Source organism: Penicillium rubens, assembly GCF_028828025.1.
Source record: "Penicillium rubens strain IBT 27055 chromosome Unknown utg000002l_segment0_segment0, whole genome shotgun sequence".
Classification (NCBI taxonomy): domain Eukaryota; kingdom Fungi; phylum Ascomycota; class Eurotiomycetes; order Eurotiales; family Aspergillaceae; genus Penicillium; species Penicillium rubens.
In genome coordinates, this window is record NW_026890600.1 from 2,277,741 (window position 1) to 2,305,274 (window position 27,534).

The following is a 27,534-nucleotide window of genomic DNA, read 5'->3' on the forward strand; positions in this document are numbered from 1 at the left end:
TCGCCAGATCAGCTCAAATACTCCGAATTATATGCCACATCTTCTTGCGCAGTGACAATGATACGTTAAGGGCTACCGTTGAGGTTATGTAGGTAGAGAGGTCGACTAGCTAGGGGTGGTTGTTGCCTTACCGCCTAGCCGCACCTACTAACATAACTAGTTATAGTTAACGACTTGTGATGTCCTCGGTAATAGCTTTGTGATTCATCTACAACATTGAAGTACAAAAGGAACTCAGAAATTTGTGCATACGAGTGGTACCTTTTGAATTATGGGTGCACTTAGGGCAGTTTGAAGAAGAGAGAAATGTCTGAGCTGTAGCGAATGCCATAAGTATTGAGGCAGCTACGAAGTTGCCAGGAAAGGTGAATTTGAGTAGGAACACTAATTGGACTTACAGATCTAGTATATAATTAACACATTAAGTCTCTTGTAGGAGAACAGGGTTTACATATATTGTACAATGATGGGGAACCTGGGTACATCATAGGTGGATCTGTCATCCACCTCACGGTCAAAAATACGTAGATCAAATACATACAGAAGTATAAATCCCATTGTGGAATTTGGAGCGCAGACCATGCTAACAGGACCAGAGAAACCACTATGTCGAAGTAATGCAGCGCCATGTGTATTACTGAGTCGGATGCCACCATATAGGAGGATGCCCCGGTGTAATGTCCAGTTCCCGCCAGTTGACTATGGCAATCGGTACAATTTGGACATCTACTTCTCATCCAAAATGGATTCATGAAGGCTGTGACTTTTCCGCGTCGTCTACCCATCGCTCGAGTTCTTGCTCTGTCCATCGATGGAACAGTTTGCGCGCGTCGGAGAGTGTGGCCTCCTTGGGCAACTCGTTGTGAACTGACTGGACGTGAAGGACTGGAACATCAAACTCGTAAACATCCTTCCAAGATTTGTTCCCAGGATCCATGATGTCCGCTTCGACGTATTCAAAGGAGCGCCGTTTCTGGAGCTGAAGCACGGTGTTTTTGGCAGTATCGCATAGGCCACAGCCCGCGCGTGTAAACAGCGTCAAGCGGGCTGGACTGAGAAGGGCACGCGTAGGAATCATGGAGGGACAATATCAATTATGCGAAGAATGACTTTAGCCACGGGTTCTGATATGGTCGGTGCCGTGACGCGAATGCGGTCAGAGTTCTCCGCGATGGAACATTCGAGCTTCCCCGCTAAACCCTGTTAGGCAACCTGCGCCATTCTGTCCAGGACACTTTACAATCTTTTCCTCTGACTTGGTCCAGTCAATTCCCTTATAATCTGTCTTGCTATACATCATGGCAGGCAAGTGTGTCCACAAAGCGTGTGGAAAGACCTTCACCGACCCGGAAGAAGACTGCGTGTATCATCCGGGTCCCCCAGTGTTCCACGAGGGGCAGAAAGGTAAGTACCTTGGTGTTTAAGCTATGCCAGATGTGTGTCCCATGAGTCCACCAAGGGTTCACGGTGGACCATTGCGGCGGCGCAATGTGACACTCGATCTTGTCTCTAGCTTCTGTTACGCTTCTACCCCGCGACACCGCTAACTTCTCAGGTTGGAAATGTTGCAAGCCCCGCGTCTTGACCTTTGAGGAATTCCTCGCCATCCCGCCATGCACAACCGGCAAGCATTCCACCGTCGACGACACACCCGCCCCTGAGCCCTCCAAGGCCGAGGAAGTCATTGCTCCCCCTACACCGGCTGAGCAGAAGAAGTCCGAGCGGCTACCTATCTCCGCTACCCCGACTATCGCAACTGCGGCGCCGCCTGAGAAGCCAGTCATTGAGGAGCCGGAGTCTGATGATCCGGATGTGGAGATTCCAGCCAACGCGACGTGCCGTCGGAGGGGTTGCGGCGCGTCCTACACCGGTTCGACTGTTCGCGATGAGGAGAAGTGCGTCCACCACCCGGGCCAGCCGGTCTTCCACGAAGGCAGCAAGGGGTGGTCCTGCTGCAAACGCCGGGTGCTCGAGTTCGATGAATTCCTGAAGATCCCCGGCTGCACAGAGAAGAAGAGACACATGTTTGTAGGCAAGGCCAAGCCCCCGGGCGAAGAGAAGGTGGACACAGTCAGGTGCGTATACGACAAGACGGGCGAACCAGCCCTATACGGTTCTGAAGACAGCAAACTGACATGCTTTCGCATTCTACAGAAATGATTTCTACCAGACTCCCACCGCCGTCAACGTCTCCCTCTACCTTAAGAAGATTGACAAGCAACGGGCCAAGGTTGAGTTTGCTGCCAACTCGATTATATTCGACCTTCCTACCACGGACAACAAGCGATACCAGGATACATATCCTCTCTTTGCGCCGATTGACCCGGAGAAGTCAACTTTCCGTGTGCTCGGCACCAAGCTAGATTTGAGCCTGATCAAGGCTGATGGTACTAGCTGGCCGGTGTTGCGCAGTGACGACAAGTGGACTGGACAGCGCATCCAGATTGGTAATGCTGGGCATGCATGATTGGGAACATGTAAAAAGCGTACACGATAGAAAATTCAATGGTTATGACGGTGACGACAATATTGAATTGAATCTTCGCTCCAGTAGTAGATGTAGCTCACGTCGCATATACCGAACCGTAAGGTACTCGGCATGCCGACAGTTACGATATATGTATCTTGGCAATAGAACCCCGAACATAATATGGTTCATCTCGTCGCGATATGGCACCGCAAGAGCTCATAAACCTAGCAAGATTTCTGAGGCTCTCTTTAAGATGGGTTGTACAGAATGTACGTTTACACCATGCCAATTACCATTTGAACATCGTGGGATATTCAATGCTACGCCATTGCAACCTCTGATCAAATTTGAAGACCAAGGCAAGCAAAGCCACCTCAGAACACATAACAGTGACTGAAAAATTTGGTATGTGACGCCCTCTCCACAGCTAACACCCATGGGGCTTCCCGAAGGATACCCTAGCATAACCATAAAGTGATTGGGAAAAAGAGAGACGCCTTTACTCTCCAGGGCCGGGAACGGAAGAAAACCCATTATGGCCGAAGCCATAGGATAACCCTCAGCAAGCCACATTTGTGGAGCCCCGTTGAAATTTACATAAGTTATGTAAACCTCTACTGATGATGGAGAGAAAAGAAAAAAAAAGAGTAAAGGCGCGGGCGAGGAGGTCGTATTTATGTGTCCGGAAGCCAATATACGCTAGAGCTGATTGGGCGTCGGTGAAAATATTTTTCCATTGTGTTGACTAATATTGCATTTTATGACTAATTTCGCTTTTTTTTTGTTGAGGGATTTGCCAGAATTGGAAAGTAGGGCTAGTCTAAGGGCTTGACCATTGCATGTGACCAGTTACCCACTTTGCTTCAACGTTGTCTTTCATGTGATCGACCCGTGACTTGGCAACAAGCAATAAACATTGTATGTTGTACATTGTACAGGCAAGATGCTTTAGTACCACTTCGCTGCCAAATTGCAATGGAAACAAAGAATACGATGTTCGAAAATCACGCTACAATATCCAAACAATAAGCTCATATATCAAGACGGCCAAAGCTTAATTAGTCGTGGCGGTGGACAAGTGCCTTTCGCCCTTAAGTACCCTGGGCCCCAGCAAATCAATTCCATCTTCCAATCACGGGTCGGGAGCACGAGACCTCCCCTCGCTGTCTCATTCACCTCCCCGCCATCGATAGCGTTCGAATTCTTCGCCCCTGAACCTTTTATACCTTCGCCCTAATACAGAATCCGCCTTTCCACGTTGTGCTGTACTTCTTTCTAGAATTCATCCCCTTTCGCACATTGCACTAGCAGCCTGGCCTTGTGCAATTACCTAAATCTTGAATTCGGGGACCTCGTTACTGATATAGGGGCGGTGCCTCTCAAGCAGTTTTGGACTAATTAAATAGTACAAAATCATCCTGACACACAAACCAACTGGCGCCTATACCCCTTTTCGCACCTCCGCTACACTCAACTCCAATATGGGCTCGACAGAGACTCAGATGGCTGCGCCAGAATTCCGATACATTCCCCTATCATACAGCCATGCCGACTCCCAAGCATCTGCTCTCAGGCTAATCTTGACCCTCAACCCTGACTGGGAGGGTCCTGGCAACAATATTGAGTTCGTGCGGTTCACCGACGGCATCACCAACACTGTGTGTCTCTCTATCCCAGTGTTGCTTCCCACGAGACCAGCGACAAGGTCGGCAGAACCCAATTGAGGCTAACAGCTCCCTAGCTCTTGAAAATTATCAATCTGAAACCTGGCCTGACGGAGGAACAAATAGACAATGAGGCAGTACTGATGAGGGCGTACGGAAACGGCACAGAGGTCCTCATAGATCGCGAAAGTACGAGCAAAATCCCCCCGACGGACAACCTTCGTCAAGATTCCCACTTCTTGAACAAGAAAAATGCCCTCCGCGCCTCCCTTGCCCATTGCGACATATGCTGAAGTAGACCAATTATCCTTAGGAGAAACCAAGTCCCATGCACTCTTGGCCAGCCGTGGCCTGGCCCCGCCTCTCCTCGCTCGATTCAAAAACGGGCTGCTCTACCGCTTCATCCGCGGCAAGCCCTGCGGCCACCAGGATCTAGTCTCTCCGCCTATCTGGCGCGGCGTCGCCCGCCGCCTGGCGCAGTGGCACGCCGTCTTGCCTAGTAGCGGAGCCGCGTCTGCCAAGGATACCTCTGTGGCTGAGATCGCGGCCTCCCAGGACGATGAGATCACGGTAATCAAGCCCCGGCGTGCGGGCCCGTCTATGTGGACTGTGCTACAGAAGTGGGTGCTGGCTTTGCCCGTCACCACGCCCGAGCAGCGTGCTCGCCGGCTGAGTCTGCAAGCAGAGCTGCAGTGGGTCTTGGATATCCTGGATGATGGGAAGGGGATTGGTGAAGACGGGGTATGTGACTCCCAGCCTTGATCCACTGGAAACGTGGATTGCTTGAATACAAGGCTAACCGCTGGTGTTATAGCTCGTCTTCTCGCACTGCGATCTCCTCTGTGCCAATGTCATTGTCCTTCCGAGCGAGAACGGTCTCCCCACTCCCGAAGATGGTATCGCGCCGGTCAACTTCATCGATTATGAATATGCCGTCCCCGCGCCTGCGGCCTTCGATATCTCCAACCACCTTGCTGAGTGGGGTGGCTATGACTGCGATTACAACATGATGCCAACAAAGTCTGTGCGTCGTCAGTTCCTTACTGAGTACACGAAGAGTTACTGTGAACAACGCGGTCTTGATGCTTCGTCCCAGGCTGAGATTGTCGACCGGCTGTACGAGGATGTTGACCGCTTCCGTGGCATTCCTGGTCTCTACTGGTGAGTTCAGCGCACACAATTGGCAAGCAGCGTAATTGCCGTACCATGCTAAGAATATCTCCCAGGGGCGTTTGGGCACTCATCCAAGCGCAAATCTCCCAGATCGACTTCGACTACGCCAGCTACGCTGAGATCCGTCTCGGCGAGTACCACGCGTGGAAGCGCGAGGCAGACGGAAGCCGCAAGCAAGCTGGCGAGGAGATGCCGCTGCGCGAGTCCCGCTGGGCATCAGAGGAGTAAACGCATTTGCAATCCTCCCGTTTGGGTTCTGACCCTTTCCTATAAAGCGATGCCAGTCAATCTTTCGTCACTTCGTTTTTTCCCGAACACTATCAATTCCCAGTGGTCCTGACACAACCACACCTACGCCTATACCTCATTCTTGCAATTGCAAGGAACCTTCAACATGGCACTCCAGAAATTCAACAACATTCTTGGAGCCAGCCTACGTCGAAACCGAATAACCGATGAGAACAACTCAAAAAGTTGTGGTCTTGGACGACCACAGACGAGTCGGACTGACAGGTCCAACCCAAGAGAAAATAAAGAGAAAGATAAAATAAGGAGACTCGACTCCGATTTTAGTGTAGGGTCGGAGCAAGAGTCTTGGTCCCTGATGATATAGATGGTGGTTTGTCTCTTTGCATTGTGGTGGCCATTTTTCCACGTGGTGTGTTGTCTTTCAACAACGTCATAGCTGGGGTGTTCTGAGGTTAATATAGTTTCTTTGTTCCCTAATTCTTCCTATATTAGTCTAGTTTTGAATGAACTTATCTTAAAGACATGTTCGCTTGTTCCCACATTTGTACCTACATGTAGTCTTCGGGGCATGCTGTGAGCTTGGCCCACAGCAAATTCCCACACAACGCCAATATCTCGAAGATGAGGTAGATCTCAGGCTGCTATGTGTAGATAATGTGTTATTATTACTCGAATAGACACGGCGCTCACATTTTGAACTGGAATTTGTTCTGAAAGTACGAAGAAAAAAAAAAAAAAAAAAACAAATGTTCAGACCGATCACGTTCAAAATATATCTCCAGACATCACTGAGCAACACTATGTTTTCGGTATCTCAGTCAGTCGACGCAACCATATTTCTACCCTCTGGATATCCTTACGCTCCTTACCAGTCTCGGCTGCTTAATTTTGGTGTTGAAAATAGCACCGGGTCTTCCTTTTCGTCCTTCCTAGTATATACGCTTGTCTTCCTTATTGTCACAACAAAGGGAAAAAGGAAATGGATGAAAATATTCTTGGTTACCGAACAATAAGAGCCTTCTCACCTAAGACTCGGCATCCCGCTTTAATTATCCGACAAAAGCCATATATTGGTCGAATCCTTTCAGAGCCAGCTGCAGGAAACCACAACAGTATCAACTGCAGTTTGGAAGGACCTGTTGACAGACCACAGGTTGACAGAAAGAAAAGATGAGCAAGTAGCCTACTGGAAAATAAATAAGGAATCTCGTAAGGGATCGAACTCTGACCACTATCGGTTTCCTAATTAGGAAATAGCCTATATGTAAGAAGTAAAGGGCCTCCCACCCCAATCCGCCTCAATCAGCTTAGTGGCTGGGGGTCCGAAGTCTACCTAGGTACCGACAGAAGCTGAGTATGTCCGCCTTGCCCCGGCATGTGACGACCTTGCCCCGGCTGGCTGGCATATTCTTAAGGTGACCTAGGTTTATGGAGGATATTCCCCTGTACCTGCTAAGTTAATTGGGTTCCCCCCTCGGAGGGGGGTGTGGCGGCTCTAGGTCCTGACGGGTGGGGATTCGTGGATTGGCAGGTACCACTTTTTTTTCACATCTGATAGATATTGCTCTCCCTAGATGACGGTCCGTGACGCTATCTATGATCTATCGTAAGATACGAGACGAGTTGGTGCATAGGATCGTAAAGCTCCAAGGTAAACTGTGGGTATTGTAAGATGTGAGGATCGGAAGACAACTTGATTCATGGGATTGCGAGTCTTTCGCGGAAACTACGCGTTGTCGTAATATGCCAGGGATCGATGAGCCTGGACGCGTGGTCTGCTGTGGCATGTAACCTGAATATGCCATAGAGTTAAGCTCAATCTCCATGGGTAGAGGCTAAAAGACCTTGATTTACGCCACTGTCTCAGAATTGCTTAAAAAATCGATCCTGACTGGAAGCTTGCACTAGGAACAGGTTAAAGTGTGATGACTTTGAGTATTCTGAATTATCAGCACACGTGATTATGTATCGAACTGCACTGTTTGTCTGAAATACACCGCTTGTTTTCCAAGATCATCAACTTGCGCGCTTCCGTATTTGAGTATATCCAGTTTCCATTGCGAGATGTCAGGAAAAGGCGACTTCGAGTTGGAGGAGTCTCCACCTCCCCACAAATCCAAAGCTGCAAGATTCAATGCTCACATATTGAAAAGGTTGCAAGTCGCTGTCGTCAAAGACCCAGAGGTTAACCTGGCCGAGGAATTCCCACCTGAATATCCGCAACGTCTCATGGAGATGCGAACTTCAAGCGATCCCTCTCCTAGTAAGTATAACTAACAACCCTAATATTTCGTTCGCATAAGTAATATGATCCTATGCTAGAGGAAATCAAATCAAAATCCCAACGATTTCCCGAGGGAGATGAAGACATTCGACAATCCCTTTCCGCATCAGATGCGGCCGAAATCCTCTTCCCTCTCTCAGATGCTGTTGCACAATTGCTCGAGACAGTGTCACAAACTGCGACACATTCACTAGTAGTCGGACTCCCCCAAAGGCTGTTTGAACTTCTGCAAAACAGTGAGATCCTTTGGAAAGCTCCCTTCCCCCGCCAGAAGGGGGTATTCAAATGTTCGACAGGAATAGTTGTTAAAGCAGTACGCAACATGCAAGACTACACTGAATACACCACATTACAATATCTTGACAGTCACAAGCCAAGCATTCCAGCACCAAAACCTCTTGGATTAGTGCGTATGAGTGGAATTTATTTCATATTCATGACCTATATGCGATCAGCGCCGCTTGGGGAAGTCTGGCATACACTCGATTCTTCTCAAAAAGCCGACCTTAGCAACCAACTCAACACGATACTTGCCGATTTGAGAACTCTCCCTTATACCGAAGGGACTCCTCTAGGAGGAGTCGCAGGTGAAGGTTGTAAAGATCTTAGGAGGCATGTTCGCATGAGTGAGACACCAATCATTAGCCTTGAAGATTTTGAAACCTTTTTATTCTCGAGCCCGCATCCGGGCGGCGATGTGTTCGTCAAGTTTCTTCGGCGATTATCATCGTCATTCACAAGCGGTTCGGGGCCACGCATCGTTTTCACACATGGAGTCATAAGGCCGGACAATCTTATGGTTATATTGGCCGACAACAAGTACATCATTTCCGGAATCCTTGATTGGGAATATAGTGGATTCTATCCAGACTATTATGAATCTGTCAGGTGCACAAACTGCCTAGGCCCGTACGAGGAAGACGACTGGTTTTTATATCTGCCAGAATGTGTCTCACCGAACATCTACGCTCACCAGTGGCTTCTTGATCGAGTCAGGGAAACTAGGGTTGTATGAAAAGGAAGCTCGGGTGTTTCGATGACGAGGCTTGAAACACACCGATGAGAGAATGAGCACAATGTTTGAGGTGCGAGTTGGCCATATGTGAAACAGCTTCCCAACGGTTTAGATCCTAAAGTCAGAGCAAAAGTATAAGGCGGTGGGTCCTAAGAATTCCTTTGAAGTCGTTCAATATCTTTCCTTCTATTTTATTCTTCGTGTATACGAACCATGAGCGTATATGGAACCCTTAGAATGTCTAGCATATATCACACAATGAGAATGTCACACTGCGGAGATTGAGATTGCTTTCGAGCCATGTCAATCCAAGATGTATAGGTACCAGGCTCATTCCACCAGGACTCAACGAACGAGAGAACACGCGCTCTGTCGAGAGTGCGGCTGATACGCATGACATTACCAAAACACCCCTGGATATTCCTCTGTCCGGTAGGATGTCCTCGGAGCTCAGTCCCTGCCATGAAAAGCGGCCAGACAAGGTCCTGAGCGAACATGCCGTCTCGAGTCTCGGAGAGAAATTGTACATAGCGGAGGATTTCATCCCGAGACTTGCGTACATCATCACATGCAGTAGCGACCTCCGATAAAGCTTGATGGCTGTAAATGAGGGTTGCGTGGTAATACATCCAGATTACCAATTCAAAGCCACGTTGATCAGCCTCAGAGGAGAAGTCAATGGATTCACTGAGACGCATCATGCTGTTTCTAGCACATTCAATCTGTGACTGGATGTCTTGTATCGGGCCGTATGAAGAAGTCTGCTCGATCGTCCCGGAACAAAATCTCAGACGCTCAAGGCGGGTGATTTGGTCGATGACCCGAATGAAGTCGGTGAAGACTGCGTTCTCGGCGCTTGCAGGAGGATACTTGATCTTCATGTTGTAGTTGCCAAATGTCGTCAGATCAGCCCATACAGAAGCCTCATAGAATTCTAACTCGAGAAACTGTTCGATGCAGGCTAGCTGGTGGTGCCGGCGCGGTCGGTTTCCTGACGCCAGGATGATCTCCCTCGCAGCGGAGAGATGCACTCTCCACCCAGCGCCTTGTGGTTTCATAAACTCATTATTACAAAGAATAATCACAGATGCAAGGGTGTAGGCTGATGTTGTGCTCGCTTCCAATGCCGACGTAGACGATATAGAAAGACTGTTCAACTCTTGAGCCAGAAAGGCAAGGGACTTATTTTGATAGTTTTTCGACATGTGTTGGAATGTTCCATGTCCCAGGTCATTAGGATGGTACTCCGATGCCAGGTCATGGGCGGCGATAGCGAGAATGGAAGAAAGGACTGTTTCGGAGCTCTCAGCCATCGGTAGAATCATGTGACGCCATGCATTCTGTTGGGGGACCCACGCAAGTCGATGGGCAACTCGGTCGTTGAACCAGGAGATCAACCGTGAAACATGCAGTGGTCGAGCTTGCGAGAAGCAAAGTTCAGAAGCGGGGGATGGATAAGCTCCTGGTGAGAAACAGGCCGTGGGGTAGTGGTACCGATCCAGAGAATCTATGCTGTTGCCAGTAGCATGGGTATCACTTGACGTCTCTGACGAAGAACAAGGCGAGTTTGATGCTGTGACAGGAGCGTCGAGGGAGGGAAATGCTCTGCCCCGCAGACTACCGCGACTGGCGACGCCTTGGACCCATTTGAGCTGTCGGCCGTAGCCAGGGCACTCTAAATTGCGCTTTCCACATTTGTGGCAACCCGGAAGCCCCCGGTCACACTTGATACGTCGCCTTTGACATGTTGGACAATCTGGTAATATTAGCCCCGCTTTAGCACGAGGTGAGATCCGTACCTTTAGCAGCCAACTGTTCCGTAGAACCTGCGGACATTTGTCTATCCCATTCGACTTTTCTACCGGTGATCACGGATAACCTTACAATAGAACGAGGGCGTTGATACAGGCAGTTCTGGGTTTCGTGTGAGTCATGTGATACACACGATGGGAATTTGATGCTTTTGACGGAGTTGAACTGCGCTAGGCCTATTCGGGCATTTCAGTGCAAGTGGATTGGCCCTCTCCACTCGAGTGGACCGCCAGGTACATACATTCACACAAGTCACACGGCATACACGGGGAAGTGTTAACATATTGAATATTAGGTCTTATATTTGGCATTCTCATAGGATGACCAACGACATCCGAATCCTAAGGATCGATTGTGCAATTCCCAAATATAGTCAAGGATCTGATTGGTTCTCGAACTAGTTATCCGGCTACCTAACCAATTAATCTATAACGGTCAATTTCTACTCCATGGAAGTAGCCCTAAAAAGGACTTAAACAGGTAATGTAAGTCGTTATACATCAAGTGTTGACACCAAAAAGGGTTAGATCCGTAATAAACTCAATCTTTCCGTCTTGGCTTCCGCTTTTGGCAAGGGGCGATATCAACAGAAGTATAGGGGACCTGGACTGGCTCTTTCTCTCTTATTTCCAACACTTGAACACGCAGCGAACAAAACTTCTACAATCTTCACCTTGCGTACAGAAGCATGTCTTCTCTTGATCTCGAGCTCGTTGCTCCCTCTACCCACCATGTTAATAGCCATGAAAAGCGTTTCGTTTCTACTTTTGCAGGACATACTGTTCTGTCAGCAACTTCATTCTTAACCCTGGTCGACGTGACCGAGATCCACGTTCGGCTTGTCCAAGTTTTGATGTCTACAACCGACAGCAAAGACACTCGGATTTCGAGTCCTTTATTCAGCAGTCGAACAGACAAAGCACCCCAGCGAAATTCAAGGATTGAACGAACCCTTCGAGAGGTTTCTCTGCCGGTACAGTCCAAAGAAGGGGTTGAGAATTGTCAAGGAGGAGTTGCCTTGAAGTCTTACTTCTATTTGGACATTCCAACGAATATACCCGCAACAACAAAAACACCTATTGGAACCATCACCTACGAATTAGAAGCTACAGCAGCGACATCGAAGCATGGGATGATCACATATCGTCGACCCTTGAATATCAACCGCCAGATGGGTTTGACCGTTCCAAAACAGACTGAGCAGAGCCTAAACTTCCCAACCTCGAACGCCATACAAGGAATGACCCTCTCACAAAACTCAACGCCGAGATCTGGATCCAGGATCTCATTCACAGCGACAATCCATACCCATTGGGAGACAGCCCTGGCAGCTCGACCAACAGAGCTCCGCTATCTTGTGGTGCGAGAGCTGAGGTGGCATGTCGAGGAAGTGGTTGAGATCATAAGCATTGGCAGCCCCGGAGTCAAGTATCCTATCTGCGAGCGACAGTCGGTCCGGAAGTTGTGTGATGGAAGTTCAAAGGGATACTGGGGATCCTCTCGCAATCCATACACTACGGAACCTTACAGACCAAATCTCGAGGAAAAGGCAGGAGAAAAACGAGGGATTCGCATTCCATTTGACTTCACAATTCCAAAACGGGCAAAGGTTGTGGATGATGTTGACCTGGCCGCATATGAGACTGGAACCGAGGGGTTCGGCCAAGCACTATATTGTGGCTTTCCCGGGGAAGATTATTTATATTCGCCGGGAAGAGTGACCAAGGGAATCACTGTTCACCATCGGTTGAAGATTGAACTTGTTATGGGGGAAGATGTCTTTCATACAGGTACTGGCAAGCTTGTGGAACGGAAACGGCCGCGGACTATTGTATGTCCTGCAATTCCGTTCAGTGTTTGTTAGGTATCTACCTAGTTACGAGCCCTGGAGAAAAGATGAGGATGACTTGCTTGGTTGGCTTGTTTGTATTAGTCTATCGTGCTGTTGTACTGGTTTTATGAACAGCCAGCCGAGTCAAGGGGTTGATCAATAGATATTATATGAGAATCAAAATCTGTTTCACCTGGGTAGTGCTAGTAAAACAGGGTTGATCAAGTCATAGTTCTATATCAATTCGAAAAATTGACCCTTCAACCCCGGTATATGTCGGGTGGGTATAGATTTGACCATCGCACTGTTATTCCAACATGAATAATTAATCTAATATCGGAAAATTATGCAAAATAGTTGCAATCATCCAATAAAACAACTGGCAATATGGTCACTGGCAAATCCACCCATTCCAAACGCCCGTGTTCCCACAAAATCCACGGCAAAGCGCTCTGCCGGGGCAAAATGCGGAGGAACAATATAAGAAGAATACATGCAATTATTACACGCCTACCATTAATATCATCTCCTTCCTATATCCAATCCATCGATTTTATTCTCTCTTAAATCCCCCAAATTCCCCCAATACCAAACCAGCAAAATGGGCAAATCCATCCTTCTAATCAACGGCCCGAACCTCAACCTCCTGGGCACACGCGAGCCACACGTCTACGGACACACAACCCTCTCCGATGTAGAATCAAACAGTCGCGAGATCGCCGCCAGCCATGGTGCCGTCCTAGAATCTTTCCAGTCAAACCACGAAGGCGCAATCGTGGACCGCATCCAGGCGGCGCGTGGCAAGGTCGACGGGATCATCATCAACCCGGGTGCGTACACACATACCTCTGTTGCGATCCGGGATGCCTTGCTCAGCGTCGATGTTCCGTTTATCGAGCTCCATGTGAGCAATGTTCATGCGCGCGAGCCCTGGAGACATCACTCGTACTTCAGTGATAAGGCTGCGGGGATTATTGTTGGTCTTGGGGTCTATGGGTATAAGGTCGCTGTTGAGCATGTTTGTGTTAACTTTGAGGAGAAGGAGAAAGGGGCTAAAGCCGCGCTTTGATTGTATATACAGTTTTATGGATAACTTCCACATGTATGATTCCATGTGCGTGGAGCCTTGCAGGAGGCTCATCCGTTTAACTACCTACACTGGCGATTTCATATCTGTCATAAAAGCTATCTTACATTACCAGCTGTCTGGCCTGGAATAACTTTCTGTATTTTAGAAAGGTGCCGTACATTACCATAGACACAAGGAATTGGGACTCCGGTTTGAGGCTTCAAATGTGCGATAGAGCACGGGAGCCACGAACCGGCGTATAGCGGTTGCTCAGGGTCCAGATGTATGGCAGGCTAGGAGGCCAATGGGGCCGACCAGCGGCGACAGGGTGTTCCCACGGTGTTCAGATCATCAGGATGGAATAATCTTGCAGGACATCATCGCTTGGTGGTTCCAGGCATGTTAAGAGGCTGCGACTCTCGTCTCACGCCAGAGGAGGTGCCGTTATTGGGTAGCTGCTGGGTCTGTGCCAGCAAGAAAGGCTCAATCTGGCTGGAGAATGAGTAGAGTTCAGGAATGCCCGCATCGGAGACAAAGCCTAAGTTCTGCATGAACTCTGGTTGATTGTCGGGTCTATAGAGTCTAAAGTCAGTCAATGTGCAACAGAAAAGCAGATAAATGCTTACTTTTCCGCACCATCTAATGATGCGAGCTCATCAAATAATGCATCGAGATCAGGAGCAATCCGCTGCCTCCTCGGACGTGCATAACCATCCATGTCAACGAATGAGCCCATATTGACAGATGGGTCGTGAAATGCTGTTGTATGGTACTGTGAGGTTTGATGGTACGGTGGCGAAAGACCGGCGAGCATCCCTGTATTATTGGATTCGGTAGGCATTGACGTAGGATGAGGAAGCCCATTGTTGAGAGAACCATCCAAGTGGCCCTGCTGTGGGGGAACTTCAGAGGTACCCCCAACGGAGGTTAGGGATGACGGCGTGCGGAGAAGAGATACATCTTCGATGTGTTGTGTGGTTCTAAGCCAAGGCGTAGAGAGAAATGGGTTTTCATGGGCAGCTGCGGCATGCGTATTATTTTGGGGGACATGTGTGGCATGTGTGGGATGGAGAAGATGTGAAGGTGTGGCTATTGCGAGCGATGACGGGATTGTCATGTCTCCGCCAGTAGAGGAATCGATGTGTTGTGAGACCGTAGGAGAGGTACCCAAGAGTTGATATCCTTGTGATACATTTAGACCAGGGGAATGTTGGTCCGGCATAGTCCACAAAGTAGAAAGCTGGGAGGAAAAATTGTGGATGTTGTTTCGTAACCCCGTGTCAAGGACTGACGGGAGGTCCCTAGAAATCGATCGCGGAAGCCCAAATCGAAGAATCAGACCGAACGTTGGTGCGGTTGCTGAAAAGCTGTATGACTCCACATAGACATGAAGTAATTGCAAGAGTCTTTTTGAGCTTTCTGTAGCACGAATTTTGTGAGGGGGTTCAGGTATGTTCTGATCATGTTCACGAATGGCGATTTGAGAGCTGAGAGCAATGACAACACTTTCGTATGTCATCTCCAACCCAAATATATGTGGAGATGCCAGTCTCGCAGGGCGACTTTGTAGATCGACACGATAGCTCTTTGGTAATTCTGTTACCCAGCGCTGTAATTGCAACTCCAGTTGCTCCAGCTGCGATCGAGATATTGTTGGGTCATGCTTGCAACAGCATAGATCATTCAAAATTGATACGAGGCTGACGAGGCGATTGAAGGTGCTCAACGCGTGAAGGGGGCCGCGCTGCATAGATGCCCGTGAGGATTGCGTGGGCCGTAACCCGGTTTGATCTTCCCAAGGATGCCATTCCTCAAGACCATCTTCATTGACAGAGCCTATCCTGGCTAGGTCAGCCTTCCGCAGCGATGGGCATTGTGAGATTGATTCCGCAACGAGGGTTTCGAGAACAAAGCAACCTAAAAATACATGTTTTGCTCGACCAAGGTGTTTGTCTTGATCCGGAGTTCTCGATGACGAAGAATGTACAGGTTGACCGAGACCTAGTATATGCGCAATCCGAACAGCCTGACCAACAAGCATCCAGGACCCGGCCCATTCTTGTTGTCCGAATTTGACAAGACCCAGGATCAACAGTGCTTGCACGTGTCCAATCTCGTGTGGGCCACTCTCAGTCGGGATCAATTGCCGGGCTGTAGAATACATTTGTGATGAACTCATCCGATCACTAGGCTCCTCCCCCGCTTCGGTGGAGGCTGATATAGAAGCATCCTGGAGCGAAGCGAGGGTGAGAACAGCCCACAAGGCCGCATGTTCCCCAGACCCGGGGGTTACACCCGATGCATATAAATCGCCTTCGGTATACTTAAAAGCGGTGCGAAGTATGTCATGTTTTTCGAGAATGGGGAACCAACATTGTGTGTAGGAGAAATACACATCAAAAAGGGGCCATGCGTTGTATGGGAGCTTAAGAGGGGTTCTCATGGAGAGCGATCGAGGGTGATCAGGATCCGGTGGAAAGGTGAAAGAGGTGGAAGGTTGGTCATCTGGTGTAATTGTCTGAACACCACAGTCTGTGGTTGGGCGTGGTCCGGCAGCTTTCATAGGAGCGGCGCCTACTGCGGTTCGAGTCGGCGATACTCCTAATAATGGCGTCTCGCGAGCTTCCATGCCTTCTGGAATCCGCCACTCCTGTGCTTCAGCGGAAGAAAGAATTCCTTCGACATCTAGAGGTGTTTCTCCCTCGTCATATGCCTGGAAATTTCGCCCCCTTTCCTCCTCCGGCTGTTCTAGTACTACCAGAATTCGTTCAATGTCTTTGAGTACTGCGCTGTTTTTGAAGGAAGCTAACAATGCATCAGACCCTTCCGTTTCTTTACCCATTGTGGCCAAGTGACTCGGAAGATTGATTGATCGCATCAAAGCTCGCATGACTTCTTCACTGCCTTGGATCCTTTGGAATGTCAACCCCCAAAGCAACTCCAGCGATCGAATGTAGCCCGTGGGCAGGCCTCGTTTCTTCGGGTTGGCCTTGTAGGTACAGGGTCGACAGAGCGATGCACAAGTCGAACACACAGGCTGTTTTCCGTCACATTTGTCCTTTTTCGACCGGCAACTATCGCAGGCCCGTGAAACACGCTGGCGCTTCGGTTCCCCCGTCGCCCTTCCATCGTCTTCCGGGTCAGTCCATCGGCGTTTGGATTTGCTGCTAGTGCCGGTGGCTTGCCGCTGTTCAGCGCTCATGGCGGTTGATTTCGTGATCCACTCTGAGGCCTCGGGCGCATGATCCCGCAAAGCGATATGTGATGAATCCTTTGCCGATAGGCGATTGCACGTACGATCGGGCGACTACGCCATAAAAATGAGCCCCACTGGAGGGATATTAGGGCGGGAGAATCGCAATGTTGAGGGTCGGTGCAGCAGACAAGGTGCTTGCCAACAGGGTTCTTCCGGGGAAGGTTGGATATCCGGCTAGCGGTGAGCTAGTCACTGTCTCGCAAAAGGTAATCGTGTGAAGACTGAGCTATAGGCTATAGATTTGAAGCTGATTTTTGAGTCAGCTATGGTCACAAATCAGATAAGCCACAGCAACTTCGATAGATTCCCCAATGTGTTCTGCACGTTCGTATCTGTCCCCCGCGGGGAAGAGGAAAACCGAAAATCCCCGGGTGAGTGCTCGTCCGCCTTATGTAACGGGAACGTATCACCCAGACCCGCGCCCTTTTGCACGAATATTCTTTCCCCCCCCGCAAAACTTGCTCTAGGTGCCCAGGTGGGAAATCCCGCTTACCATATCAGTTCCCTCCACATCCCCGGATCCCCTATTCACATATATCTCGATACCCTACGGCCCTCCATCCCACCTTTCCATCTGTGGTAATGGGTCCTCGACTACCCTGCTCCTGATCTCATTCCCGCACGTGGGACCCTCGTTGCGCCATGTCTATGTTGGTACGCCCACCGAAACGAAAGCTCCACGAGGTTGAAACTATAGACGATGGGCCTCGAAAGTACACCTCGGGTATCGCGCCCTGTCCCACTGTTCACCTTTCATCAAGGCCTCCTTCTCGTCAATTGGGTGAACACAGAGAAACATCCGGAGATTCGCGTCCACCGTCGCTGAGAGAAGCACACTCGAACCGCGGATCCCCGGTGCTGTTTGAACATGGTCATCTCCAAACCCCGCGCATCTTCAGCCCGGACGCATCCATTGTATTGATCGGAATCCGTGGCACGGGAAAGTCAAGTTTGGCGGTCATCCTCGCGGCGACATCCGGACGACGATTGATCGATGCAGACCGCTACTTTCAGCAGAGCGTGGGATGTTCCCGCGCTGAGTTCAAGAAAGAAAATGATGGATTTGTATACCGGCAACAAGAGGCCCGTGTCTTTGAGTCAATGTTGGCAGATAACCAAGAGGGATGTGTGATTGCCTGTGGGGCCGGATCGATGGAACGTAACGGCCAGAGGGTTCTTAAGGAGTTTGCCCAGACACATCCGGTTATTCACGTTATTCGAGATCCAGAGAGTATCCAGTCATATCTTAAAGCGTGGGATACGCAAAAGGTGCGACATTTCCTAGAGTTGTCAGGCCCGATATATCGAGGATGCTCGAACCTCGAGTTCTTCAATCTATCAGAGGCCAGAAGTGATAGCGATGATGCATCACCGACGCACCGAACAGAACCTAGGTCACATACTCCCGTTCCGTTTTTAACGTTGAAACGAGTCCAGCGTGACTTTCTCCGCTTCATTGCCTTTATCACCGGTGACATTGCGGAACTTAACAGCCAACATGCATCGTTCCCGCTGTCGCTGTTACCTGTGGAATCTCGTATGTACACGTCTGCAGTGTCTGTACCGTTCTCTAAGGTGTGTGAGAAGGGTATTGATATTGAGCAACTGGAATTCACTGCCGATGCCTTCGAACTGGCAGTCGACGTGACAGATCCTTCTGGTCAGTCAGGCCTCAGCTCAAGTCTTGCAGACAGTATCAGTCAGGCGGTAGCAACCATTCGTCGCAACATTATTGTGCCATTGATATATCATGTGGAAAGCTATCCCACATCCACGGGGTCTCTGTCTCCTAGCCAAGTTCCCATGAGAAGTACCGATGAAACCTACTTAAACCTCGTCCGACATGGCCTGCGGCTCTCCGCCGGTTTCCTCACAGTAGACCTCACCCGTGATGACAGTATTATTTCCCAGATCATCTCTGCAAGTGGGAGGACCAGGATCATTGGCCATTTTGAAGCCTTCCATCCCCTACCGGGGGGTTGGGATGGCGATGAGTATATGAAAGTGTATGAGCGGGCCAAAAGCCTTGGATGCGATATAGTCCGGCTGTGCCAACCAGCCGAGACTCCTGAAGACAACCTCGCGGTGCAAAGATTCCGCCATCGCGTCCAAAGCCTGCCAGTCGCTGGTCTCTCTCTGATCGCCTACAACACCGGCCCGCTTGGCCGTATGTCTCGCTGCTTCAACCCTATCCTCTCCCCAGTCACACATGCCTCCCTAGTAACGGAACTTCCAACGCATCTACGATCATGGATCACAGCCTGTGAAGCGCAAAAGGCGCTTTATAGCTCATTCGCCTTGGACCCGATGCAATTCTTCGTCTTTGGCGCCAACACAACATATAGTCTGTCGCCCGCGATGCACAACACTGCTTTCAAAGTCTGCGGTTTGCCGCACAAGTACTCCATTCACCAATCACCTACTCTACGAGGGCTTAATGACCTCGTGGAAAATCAATACTTCGGTGGATCAAGTGTCAGTCTCCCGTACAAAACAGAGTGTATTCCTCTCCTCCACTCAATGTCTGCGCATGCGCGAGCCATTGGCGCCATCAATACTCTCATCCCAATCCGCAACATCGATGACCTGGACGACACCCGTCTTCAAGAATCTTCAGTCTTCCTTCAAAAGAGCCGTGCCGGCCCTATCAAGGGCCTACATGGTGATAACACCGACTGGATCGGAATCTGCAATTGCATTCGCCGCGGTCTCTCCCCGGCAAATGCGGTCCGCTCATCATCGACAGGTCTTGTCGTCGGATCCGGTGGAATGGCTCGCGCAGCAATCTACTCCATGATCCATCTTGGCGTGCAAAATATCTTTGTCTACAATCGTACGCTCGCCAATGCTGAGAGACTAGCACATCACTACAACCGGCAAGATCTCCGTTCAAAAGAGGCCAGCGGGTCTGGCCGCCCTACAGTTCACATTATTGCTTCATTATCAGACCCCTGGCCTGCAGACTTCAAACAGCCGACAATTGTTGTCTCGGGGATTCCGGCTCATAGCATTGGCGGCGAGCCAGCCCCCAACTTCCAAATGCCAACACAATGGCTAGAGAGCCCGACAGGTGGCGTTGTTGTTGATGTAAGTTTATAGTAGTCTCGAATATGGCCTTTTATTCCTAACCAATCTCTTAGCTGGCATACAAGCCCCTCAATACCCCTCTCATGAAACAAACACGGGCGCTATCCCATCGTGGTTGGGTAGCGTTGGATGGCCTTGATGTTCTGCCAGAGCAAGGTTTCGCCCAGTTCGAACTGTTCACTGGCCGCCGTGCTCCCCGGCGCGTTATGCGGAGCATTGTACTTCAAGAGTACAAAGGCGATGAAGGAAATAATGATCATGAAACGATACAGGACAGGTTACAGCAAATGGACGGACAACCGACTTGAATATCTCGCTACTCCCATAAATGATGATCAAGTGCCGCACCTCTTCGCCAGGTGTTGAAAATACGTTTCTTCCATGGATGTATCAAATCAACGGAATGCCCAGCTGTATACCGCAGATACCGATGTCTTTGAGACGTCATGACGAACGAAGTTTATGATCCCCATTATATTTGTTGACCGGAAAAGTGGTCTCGCTTCTCAAACATAATCCAAAATAAAATAATAAGATCAGCCCACGCATGTTGCCTCGTAGTAAGGGAGACCAGTGTCTCGATCAATTGGCCATTTGAGTCACAACCTGACAGCCTTGGCCCTGTGATACTTGCAGGTTCCATTTTCTTCTTTCTCCACCTCACCTCGAATTCGGACCATCCAAGAGTCTCGATATGGTGGCCTTGCCAGATATTCTCTCGGAAGCCAGCTATCTCCGCCTAGGAGTACCCTGTTCATTTGTTGACGAATCTCCCCGCCAAGGCGGCTCCCACACCGTATTCAAAATTGTGTTTGAGGACTCTGTCGAGTGCGCTGCTCGAGTCGGTCACGATCCCAATAACTGGGAAAATGAACTACGCGCAGTGAAAACCTTCCAGTGTCTGAAACAACACTGTACAGCAATCAGAGCTCCGACCCTACTGTGCAGCTCAAAACACCCGGTCCTATATTCAGAATGGGTCAATGGCACGCCACTAACTATCTGGAATTTTCAAGTTCCTCAGGTTCAGCGCGAAACACTCTTGGATGGCATGGCCGATTTTCTGCTCCAAGTATGGACTGCACGGGCCCCTCCTGACCTTACTGTAGCGCAACCAACCCTATACTTGCACTGGCTCACAGAGAGCCTAGATCGAGCTCTCCGCCGAACCTTGAATGGAACTGCGAAATGGGGTGATGCTGTTAACTATCTCATCATGCGGTCCATGATTCCGGGATTTGCTATTCAGTTTGACCAGTATCCTGGTATTGCGTTTGCCCATGGGGACTTGCATGCACATAATATCATGAAGAGTGATACCTTCCGATTGACTGGGTATGCAAAATCAGCTATCCCTCTCCATTGCTCGTTCCTTTCTCTTTTTCTAGTTAGCAAGGGGACTCGACATGACCGTCTTTTAACGGTATAAACTATACAGGGTCATCGATTGGGATTGGATGTATGTGGCTCCGCTACCGGCTGCTATACACCACCCGTGGTTCATAGCTGATACCCCCGGATGGAACAACGACGGTGTCCGGGTGGGAGAGACATTCGGCGAGGATCGTGCTTACCTTGAGGCTGCCATCGAGAGGCTAGAGCGTTTGCGGGGACTACCTCATACGGTGTCAGCATTACTCAGAGGGTCGGGGGAACGACTGTTTTTCCAATCCGCCTTCCACTTTCAGGGGATACATGAAAGATTTGTCGAGGCTAACTGTCATTGGACTGAGAGGCATCTGAAATCTGCAAGATCTGAACTTGATACGGTCCTTCATCTATATCCCGACCTAGGTGAGAAAAGCGGTGCACAGAGAGTCAGAACGTGGCTAGAGAACGAACTACGAAAGGGAGAAATATTTTCGATGGATATCACTTCATGAATTTCTAGCCCAAATGCACCGTTGGCAAGTGATCTCACGCCTGCGGAAGTTTTAGAATACCAAATACTATACCATCTCCAACCCCTTCGTATTTCTGGGTTGGTGTGTACAAAGCTGATCTGAACAGTAGATCTACGTTCCACGGTAGCCTTCTCCAGAGATTTGATGACCGAGTTCGGGATCGGTCAATTGAATAATGACAACCGCGCTGCACATACTACGGCGTTTATCATAGGAGGCATGGTATTCGGTTAATAATCCGCATGTAGCCAAGCAACATCCCCTTAACCTAGTGTAAGCCTGCTCCAACACGTGATGGGCGACATCACTTCGTATATTAGTAGACGGTATAGACAAGCATATAAAGCACATTTCATGCATGTCATAGTTGGCTGGAATTATGTACGATATAGCTATCAAAACACACGAACAATTGATCCAGCTATTAGCTATGCCCATGCAGTCTAAAGTATCAACGAATAAAGACAGCAGATATTTATCACTTAAGCATGGAGAAGATGCGAAGAACAAACAGAGTTGCGTTGATGTGCCTTGTATGAGCAATATGCGCGAGAGACGGGCAATCCAAAAAGCTCCGGGTTGGAATATCGTGATGATTCTTTGTATTGCTTCATATAAACATACATATTAGAAGCGAGTCAACCAGCTTTTATACTCCGTATTGAAGGCCTATAAATTCTCCATAAAGTGGGGAAATCTCTCGATAAGCAACATCCGAGGTCGGCTAGTGACGGTTATTTTGAATATCCAATTTTCACCGGATGACTCAAGAAGCCAGACTTTTCCTTCATTCTTGGAATCTTTTCTTATATTAGCAGACTTTGATACATCTCTTGTATCTTGTATCCACACATCCCTGTTACCCCATTCCACCATGGCCATCGGACCCTTCACCCAAAATGAACTGGACGAGATATACGCTTTTGCAGTAGATCTAGGCCGAAAGGCAGGCAAGCTGCTCATGGAGCGAGTCGACCAGCGTATCTCAGACGCAAATGGCCACTCCAACTCCTTCGAAGAGAAGGAAAACTCAGTAGACATTGTGACGCAGACCGACGAAGGTACGGCGCAGCTGATAAGGCAGTTATCAGACATTATCGCTAACAGTTTTACCTGGCAGACGTCGAAGTATTCATCCGAAGTGCTCTGGAGGCCAGATATCCGTCTCACAAGTTAGTCCTCTTTCTCATACTCCACTTGGCAAAGCTAACAAACCGCTAGATTCCTCGGCGAAGAGGCATATGCCAAAGGGCAGTCACGCGACTACCTCATTGATGAACAACCAACATGGTGTATCGACCCATTAGACGGTAAATGAAGACCTCATGGCCCTTGGTCAACTGCTCGTGGTTGGAAGACATCGCAAAACAGCTCAACTAATAACCCCCCAGGAACCGTAAACTACACACATATTTTCCCTATGTTCTGTGTCTCAATCGGCTTCATCGTGCAACATAAGCCAATAATCGGTGTCATCTATGCCCCCTTCACAGATCAGCTCTGGTCCTCTTGCAGCGGGCGCGGGGCCTGGCTGAACGAGACTCGCCGCCTTCCGCTCATCCACAACCCAACCCCGCCAATGCCGGCCAATGCACCTTCACAGTGTATCTTTTCTTGCGAGTGGGGTAAAGACCGTCGCGATATCCCGGATGGAAATATGCATCGCAAGATTGAGAGTTTTGTTAATATGGCTGCGGAGGTGGGTAGTCGGAATGGGAGAGGTGGTATGGTGCATGGTGTGCGCAGTTTGGGTAGTGCGACGCTTGATCTCGCATATGTTGCGATGGGATCTTTTGATATTTGGTGGGAGGGAGGTTGTTGGGAGTGGTGAGTTTTGCTTGTCTTTTTTCTTTCTTCTTCTTTCGGTCCTTTTATATCCTTGGAGTGTCGGATGTCTGGTATGCTGGTGCTGACTATTATAGGGATATCGCTGCCGGTGCCGCTATTCTTTTGGAAGCTGGTGGACTTATGACTACTGCTAACCCGCCAGAGGATGTGGATACGGCGCCCATCGAGGATGTCCGACTCGGCAGCAGATTGTATTTGGCTATTAGGTGAGTCTGGGCTGTTTCTTTTGGCTTTCGTCCTGCTAATCAGTGACATTTCAGGCCCGCTGGCCCATCCGCCACCGAGACCGGCCGTGAAACCCAAGAGCGGACAGTACGCGAAGTCTGGCGCCGAGTCCGTAACCTGGAATACTCACGGCCTGGTGCCTGAATAATCTCGGAGAGGTTCGACCTTGTTCTGTTCTGTATAGACGTCTGATGATATTTACAGATTTACATATTGACCTATGGTAGATCCAGAGAGATGTATGTCAAAACAAATACGCCATCCACATATATTTATAGACAATGCAACTAGCAGCTATCTTGCGCTCTATACAATGACGAAAAAGGTCGAAACATGACCGTAAAAACGAAATCACAGGCTGGACTTCGCGGATTCCCGTTCCGCGATAGTCTTCGCAACAAGGTCTTTAACTTGTTCCACAAGGCCAGGAGTACCAACGACATCCTGTCCAGTCCAAAGACGGGCCTGCTCGAGACCCTGCCAAATCAGAGCCTCACATCCAAGGATGACCTTCCACCCGCCAGCAGAAGCCAAGTGAGCGATCTCAGTCCATGGCGTGGGGTGGTAGCACATCTCCAAGATAACACCCTGCTGCTTGTCCGCATCGGCAGCAGAACCCAAGAAAGCCTGGATGACAGCGCGAGCGCGGAGCTCCTCGGGAGACTTCGGAGGGTAGTTGGGAATACCAGAGACAATAGCCGCGGGGGCCTCGAGACGGGCCGCATCGGCAGGGTCGGTGACGGGGATAAGAGGAGCCTGGGCATTGGGGTCGGGGTTGCGACGACGGTCCTCCTCGAGAATGGCGGCGACCTCGGCGGCGTCGCGGTTGACGACGTAGATACGACTGGAGCCGAGCCAGCGGCGCATAACGTAGATGGCGGTGCGGGCGGTGCCACCACCGCCGATAATGAGCGCGGGTCGGCCGCGGAAACGGGATGGGTCAGGTGCGTTCTGGATAAGGGCTTCCCGGATGCCGTCGCAGTCGGTGTTGGTACCGACATACTGGCGCTGACCGGTTGTTGGATCGTCGCGAAGAAAGATGGTGTTGCAGGCACCGGCTTGGCGGGCGTGCTCGGTGAGGTCGTCCAGGTATGGCATGATTGCGACCTTGTGAGGCATCGTCACCGAGGAGCCGACGAATTTGGGATTGGACTTGATCGATGCTAGGTATTTCTCAATTGGTGGCGACCGTGTGTATGGGGGCGGGTATGTCTCTGATGAGCCACACACGCTCGATAGGGGGATTTGGGTCCAATTGAGGCCGAGCACATTGTAGACTGTCTGATGGAGAGGTGGGGAAAGAGAGTTCAGAAGAGGGTGGCCGTATAAATAGGCGACACCATCGCGGTTGGAGGGAATGGAGATGGGCTCTTCTGGCGGCGCTTGGTTGATTTCTGTGAGAGACATGATGAATTATGTGTATTGATCTGCTTAGATATGCAGATTTTAGAGAGGGGCGGCCTACAATGTTATAAGATGAGATTCGAATTCCAGAAAATACTTAGCCTCTTAGCCTCACGATGTCCCAATGGATATTTACTCTGCCGGGTGGGGCTTTTCTGTTTTCCACCGTAGCTGCCGCCGCTTTTTTATTTCACTTCGGGGAAATATTTGAACCGAGGCATCTATTAAGCTGGATTCTCTCCCAATTGACAATTAATTCCCTAATCCACCCGAGGCAAAGTAGTTATCTTGGGCTAAATTCCGAATACTAGCTCACAATTGCTGGAGTACTGTAGGCTGAAGTTGTAAAATGAAGCAAGGGGTTACAAACGGCCGTTTACATGTTGACCGCTAGGCCATTAAGGGGCCATCGCTGGAGATCATTGTTTTCAGTCAGCTTCAAATCTTCAACGGAAGAAACGAATCTATTGATATCTTCAGTTTTATTCATTGTTATCGACTTAGTATTCAACTATGAATCCATATATAACTGATCCAGACCACATTCCCCCTTCTGACCTATACGCGGACTTGCCCCTTTACGGGCGGTATTCTCCAAAACCGGACGACTTCTGCATTGATGCACAACATGCCAACTCTCAGTCCACGGACTCATTACAATACTGGGCTTCAGTACTTGATCTTTGCAATGAACCTGTGAGGATCTACCCAGGTGATGCGGGTGGTCGTGATGTGTTCGCCGTTGGCAGTATCATTGTCAAGTCGAATCATCTCCATACGCAAGAGAGCGCAGAGATGGAGCTGGGTTATTCGTATGCCGATGCCAATGAAGTACAAGCTATTTCAATTGCGAAGAACGTCCTAAATGACATCAAGGTGCCCGAAATTTACTTCAACGGCAAGGTACCTATTCTCAAGTCGCTACTTAGTCTCCCAAGATCATTTACACTGTATTAGATCAACGATCGTCAGGTATCAGTCCAGGAACGGCTTCCAGGTGTTGCGCTGACCGTTGCATGGCCGTATCTATCACAAAGCCAAAAGGAGTCATTCAAACAGCAAGCACGAGAGATACTTCGGCAACTGCACTCCATAAAGCCTACCGATGTGGGCCAGGCTCGTTCCCACGTCGTGCCTGACCCCAACATCTTCACTAATAGCCGTATCCACCCCCTAGAAGGTGGTATTATCTTCTCGAGCACCAACACCGACCCGGACTTGGGCTTCATGCACAACGACTTTACCGAGTCCAACATCATAGTCGACGATGACAAAATCGTGGGGCTCGTTGACTGGGAAACCGCTGGCTTCTTTGGCTGGAACACGGCTAGAGAAGTTCATCGTACAGCTAGACCGCACGATAGTTCGATTTGGAAAGATCTCTATGAGCAAGATGCCTCAATTCTTGAGGGATAGTCGATGTAGACTTCGGGCATCGACAATATCAAAGAAAGCGAGGGGATGGAATTGTTCATTGAAGGAAAGCATCTGTGTATCTGATGGTCTACTTAGACATCCCATTGTCTAGTTTTCTCCGTGGAAGCAGGGAGAGATAGTTATGCAGTGCCTCTTATCCGAGGTGATTCTCGGAATCGATCGTAATGTGCACGAAATTAGTCAATTATTGGGGATTGGCCTAAAAGGACCCAGTGAAGGTGTAGGAGCCATTTGGTTATATCGACCCGGCGATTGGTTTCTCTATACAACGTCAAATAGTCCACAGGTGGATCGAAAACAACTCCCTAAACCCGGGGAAAACCATACTGCGTAATTCCAAACGAGCGGCCTGAGTGAACCCACCGGTCTCGGAAAAACCCCAGCCTCTACTTTATTTTCTCGTGGTCGCAAATTCGATACCTCACTGTCAAGGTCTGCGCCACTTCAGAACGTCTACCGGGCTGAATGCTTTCCCCCTACAACCACCCGTACCCCATGGGGAACTTGCTTTGGGAATGGAGAAAACTCTACGAGAACCAATAGAAAGACCACGGATAACATAAAGGGTGACTGGAGAACGCGTAAATGGCCCAACAGACAGTCCTCAACGGATACTTCGCAGTGCGCATCTCCATAACCTCCCGGGATAAGGCTTTTCCCCGCCACCCATGTCCAGCAATCGATCATTGGCCGTTTTCTCCCTTCCCCGTTCATGGATCCATTTCAATTTATCCAATCAGAACAGATACCATTTGCCATTTCACACCACTGGATCGTGCACTGCATTCCGGGGTACCCCAGAGAGA

The 27,534-nt window shown here is 49.5% G+C and overlaps 13 protein-coding genes across 13 annotated transcripts; 9 read left to right on the plus strand and 4 right to left on the minus strand.

Annotated features, from left to right (window-relative positions):
* Positions 1–748: 748 nt before the first annotated feature.
* Positions 749–1,078, minus strand: N7525_003322 (glutaredoxin family protein; the record flags this gene model as incomplete). The annotated part of the gene is made up of 1 exon (XM_002559228.1): positions 749–1,078. The coding sequence occupies one exon, from the start codon at positions 1,076–1,078 to the stop codon at positions 749–751; it is 330 nt and encodes a 109-aa protein (XP_002559274.1).
* Positions 1,079–1,298: 220 nt separating this feature from the next.
* On the plus strand, positions 1,299–2,467 carry N7525_003323 (cysteine and histidine-rich domain-containing protein; the record flags this gene model as incomplete). The annotated part of the gene is made up of 3 exons (XM_002559227.1): positions 1,299–1,404; positions 1,556–2,075; positions 2,155–2,467. The coding sequence occupies 3 exons, from the start codon at positions 1,299–1,301 to the stop codon at positions 2,465–2,467; spliced, it is 939 nt and encodes a 312-aa protein (XP_002559273.1).
* A 1,484-nt stretch (positions 2,468–3,951) lies between these two features.
* On the plus strand, positions 3,952–5,535 carry N7525_003324 (putative ethanolamine kinase; the record flags this gene model as incomplete). The annotated part of the gene is made up of 5 exons (XM_061212669.1): positions 3,952–4,128; positions 4,212–4,323; positions 4,448–4,875; positions 4,949–5,295; positions 5,361–5,535. 5 exons carry the CDS (start codon positions 3,952–3,954, stop codon positions 5,533–5,535), a joined length of 1,239 nt encoding a protein of 412 aa, XP_061069690.1.
* Positions 5,536–7,620: 2,085 nt separating this feature from the next.
* On the plus strand, positions 7,621–8,855 carry N7525_003325 (aminoglycoside phosphotransferase family protein; the record flags this gene model as incomplete). The annotated part of the gene is made up of 2 exons (XM_002559225.2): positions 7,621–7,819; positions 7,879–8,855. 2 exons carry the CDS (start codon positions 7,621–7,623, stop codon positions 8,853–8,855), a joined length of 1,176 nt encoding a protein of 391 aa, XP_002559271.2.
* A 251-nt stretch (positions 8,856–9,106) lies between these two features.
* Positions 9,107–10,691, minus strand: N7525_003326 (Zn(II)2Cys6 transcription factor; the record flags this gene model as incomplete). Its single annotated transcript, XM_002559224.2, has 2 exons — positions 9,107–10,611; positions 10,655–10,691. 2 exons carry the CDS (start codon positions 10,689–10,691, stop codon positions 9,107–9,109), a joined length of 1,542 nt encoding a protein of 513 aa, XP_002559270.2.
* A 664-nt stretch (positions 10,692–11,355) lies between these two features.
* N7525_003327 (uncharacterized protein) lies at positions 11,356–12,531 on the plus strand (the record flags this gene model as incomplete). Its single annotated transcript, XM_061212670.1, has 1 exon — positions 11,356–12,531. One exon carries the CDS (start codon positions 11,356–11,358, stop codon positions 12,529–12,531), a length of 1,176 nt encoding a protein of 391 aa, XP_061069691.1.
* Positions 12,532–13,099: 568 nt separating this feature from the next.
* N7525_003328 (type II 3-dehydroquinate dehydratase) lies at positions 13,100–13,567 on the plus strand (the record flags this gene model as incomplete). Its single annotated transcript, XM_002559222.1, has 1 exon — positions 13,100–13,567. One exon carries the CDS (start codon positions 13,100–13,102, stop codon positions 13,565–13,567), a length of 468 nt encoding a protein of 155 aa, XP_002559268.1.
* Positions 13,568–13,944: 377 nt separating this feature from the next.
* On the minus strand, positions 13,945–16,769 carry N7525_003329 (putative C6 transcription factor QutA; the record flags this gene model as incomplete). Its single annotated transcript, XM_002559221.2, has 2 exons — positions 13,945–14,140; positions 14,194–16,769. 2 exons carry the CDS (start codon positions 16,767–16,769, stop codon positions 13,945–13,947), a joined length of 2,772 nt encoding a protein of 923 aa, XP_002559267.2.
* A 696-nt stretch (positions 16,770–17,465) lies between these two features.
* N7525_003330 (putative quinate pathway repressor protein QutR) lies at positions 17,466–20,218 on the plus strand (the record flags this gene model as incomplete). The annotated part of the gene is made up of 2 exons (XM_002559220.1): positions 17,466–19,910; positions 19,964–20,218. 2 exons carry the CDS (start codon positions 17,466–17,468, stop codon positions 20,216–20,218), a joined length of 2,700 nt encoding a protein of 899 aa, XP_002559266.1.
* A 386-nt stretch (positions 20,219–20,604) lies between these two features.
* N7525_003331 (phosphotransferase family protein) lies at positions 20,605–21,793 on the plus strand (the record flags this gene model as incomplete). Its single annotated transcript, XM_002559219.1, has 2 exons — positions 20,605–21,245; positions 21,349–21,793. 2 exons carry the CDS (start codon positions 20,605–20,607, stop codon positions 21,791–21,793), a joined length of 1,086 nt encoding a protein of 361 aa, XP_002559265.1.
* An 895-nt stretch (positions 21,794–22,688) lies between these two features.
* Positions 22,689–24,031, plus strand: N7525_003332 (inositol monophosphatase family protein; the record flags this gene model as incomplete). The annotated part of the gene is made up of 6 exons (XM_002559218.1): positions 22,689–22,875; positions 22,935–22,986; positions 23,036–23,124; positions 23,206–23,641; positions 23,737–23,868; positions 23,923–24,031. 6 exons carry the CDS (start codon positions 22,689–22,691, stop codon positions 24,029–24,031), a joined length of 1,005 nt encoding a protein of 334 aa, XP_002559264.1.
* A 207-nt stretch (positions 24,032–24,238) lies between these two features.
* On the minus strand, positions 24,239–25,294 carry N7525_003333 (shikimate dehydrogenase family protein; the record flags this gene model as incomplete). The annotated part of the gene is made up of 1 exon (XM_002559217.2): positions 24,239–25,294. One exon carries the CDS (start codon positions 25,292–25,294, stop codon positions 24,239–24,241), a length of 1,056 nt encoding a protein of 351 aa, XP_002559263.1.
* A 510-nt stretch (positions 25,295–25,804) lies between these two features.
* Positions 25,805–26,707, plus strand: N7525_003334 (aminoglycoside phosphotransferase family protein; the record flags this gene model as incomplete). The annotated part of the gene is made up of 2 exons (XM_002559216.1): positions 25,805–26,194; positions 26,249–26,707. The coding sequence occupies 2 exons, from the start codon at positions 25,805–25,807 to the stop codon at positions 26,705–26,707; spliced, it is 849 nt and encodes a 282-aa protein (XP_002559262.1).
* Between the last annotated feature and the right edge of the window lie 827 nt (positions 26,708–27,534).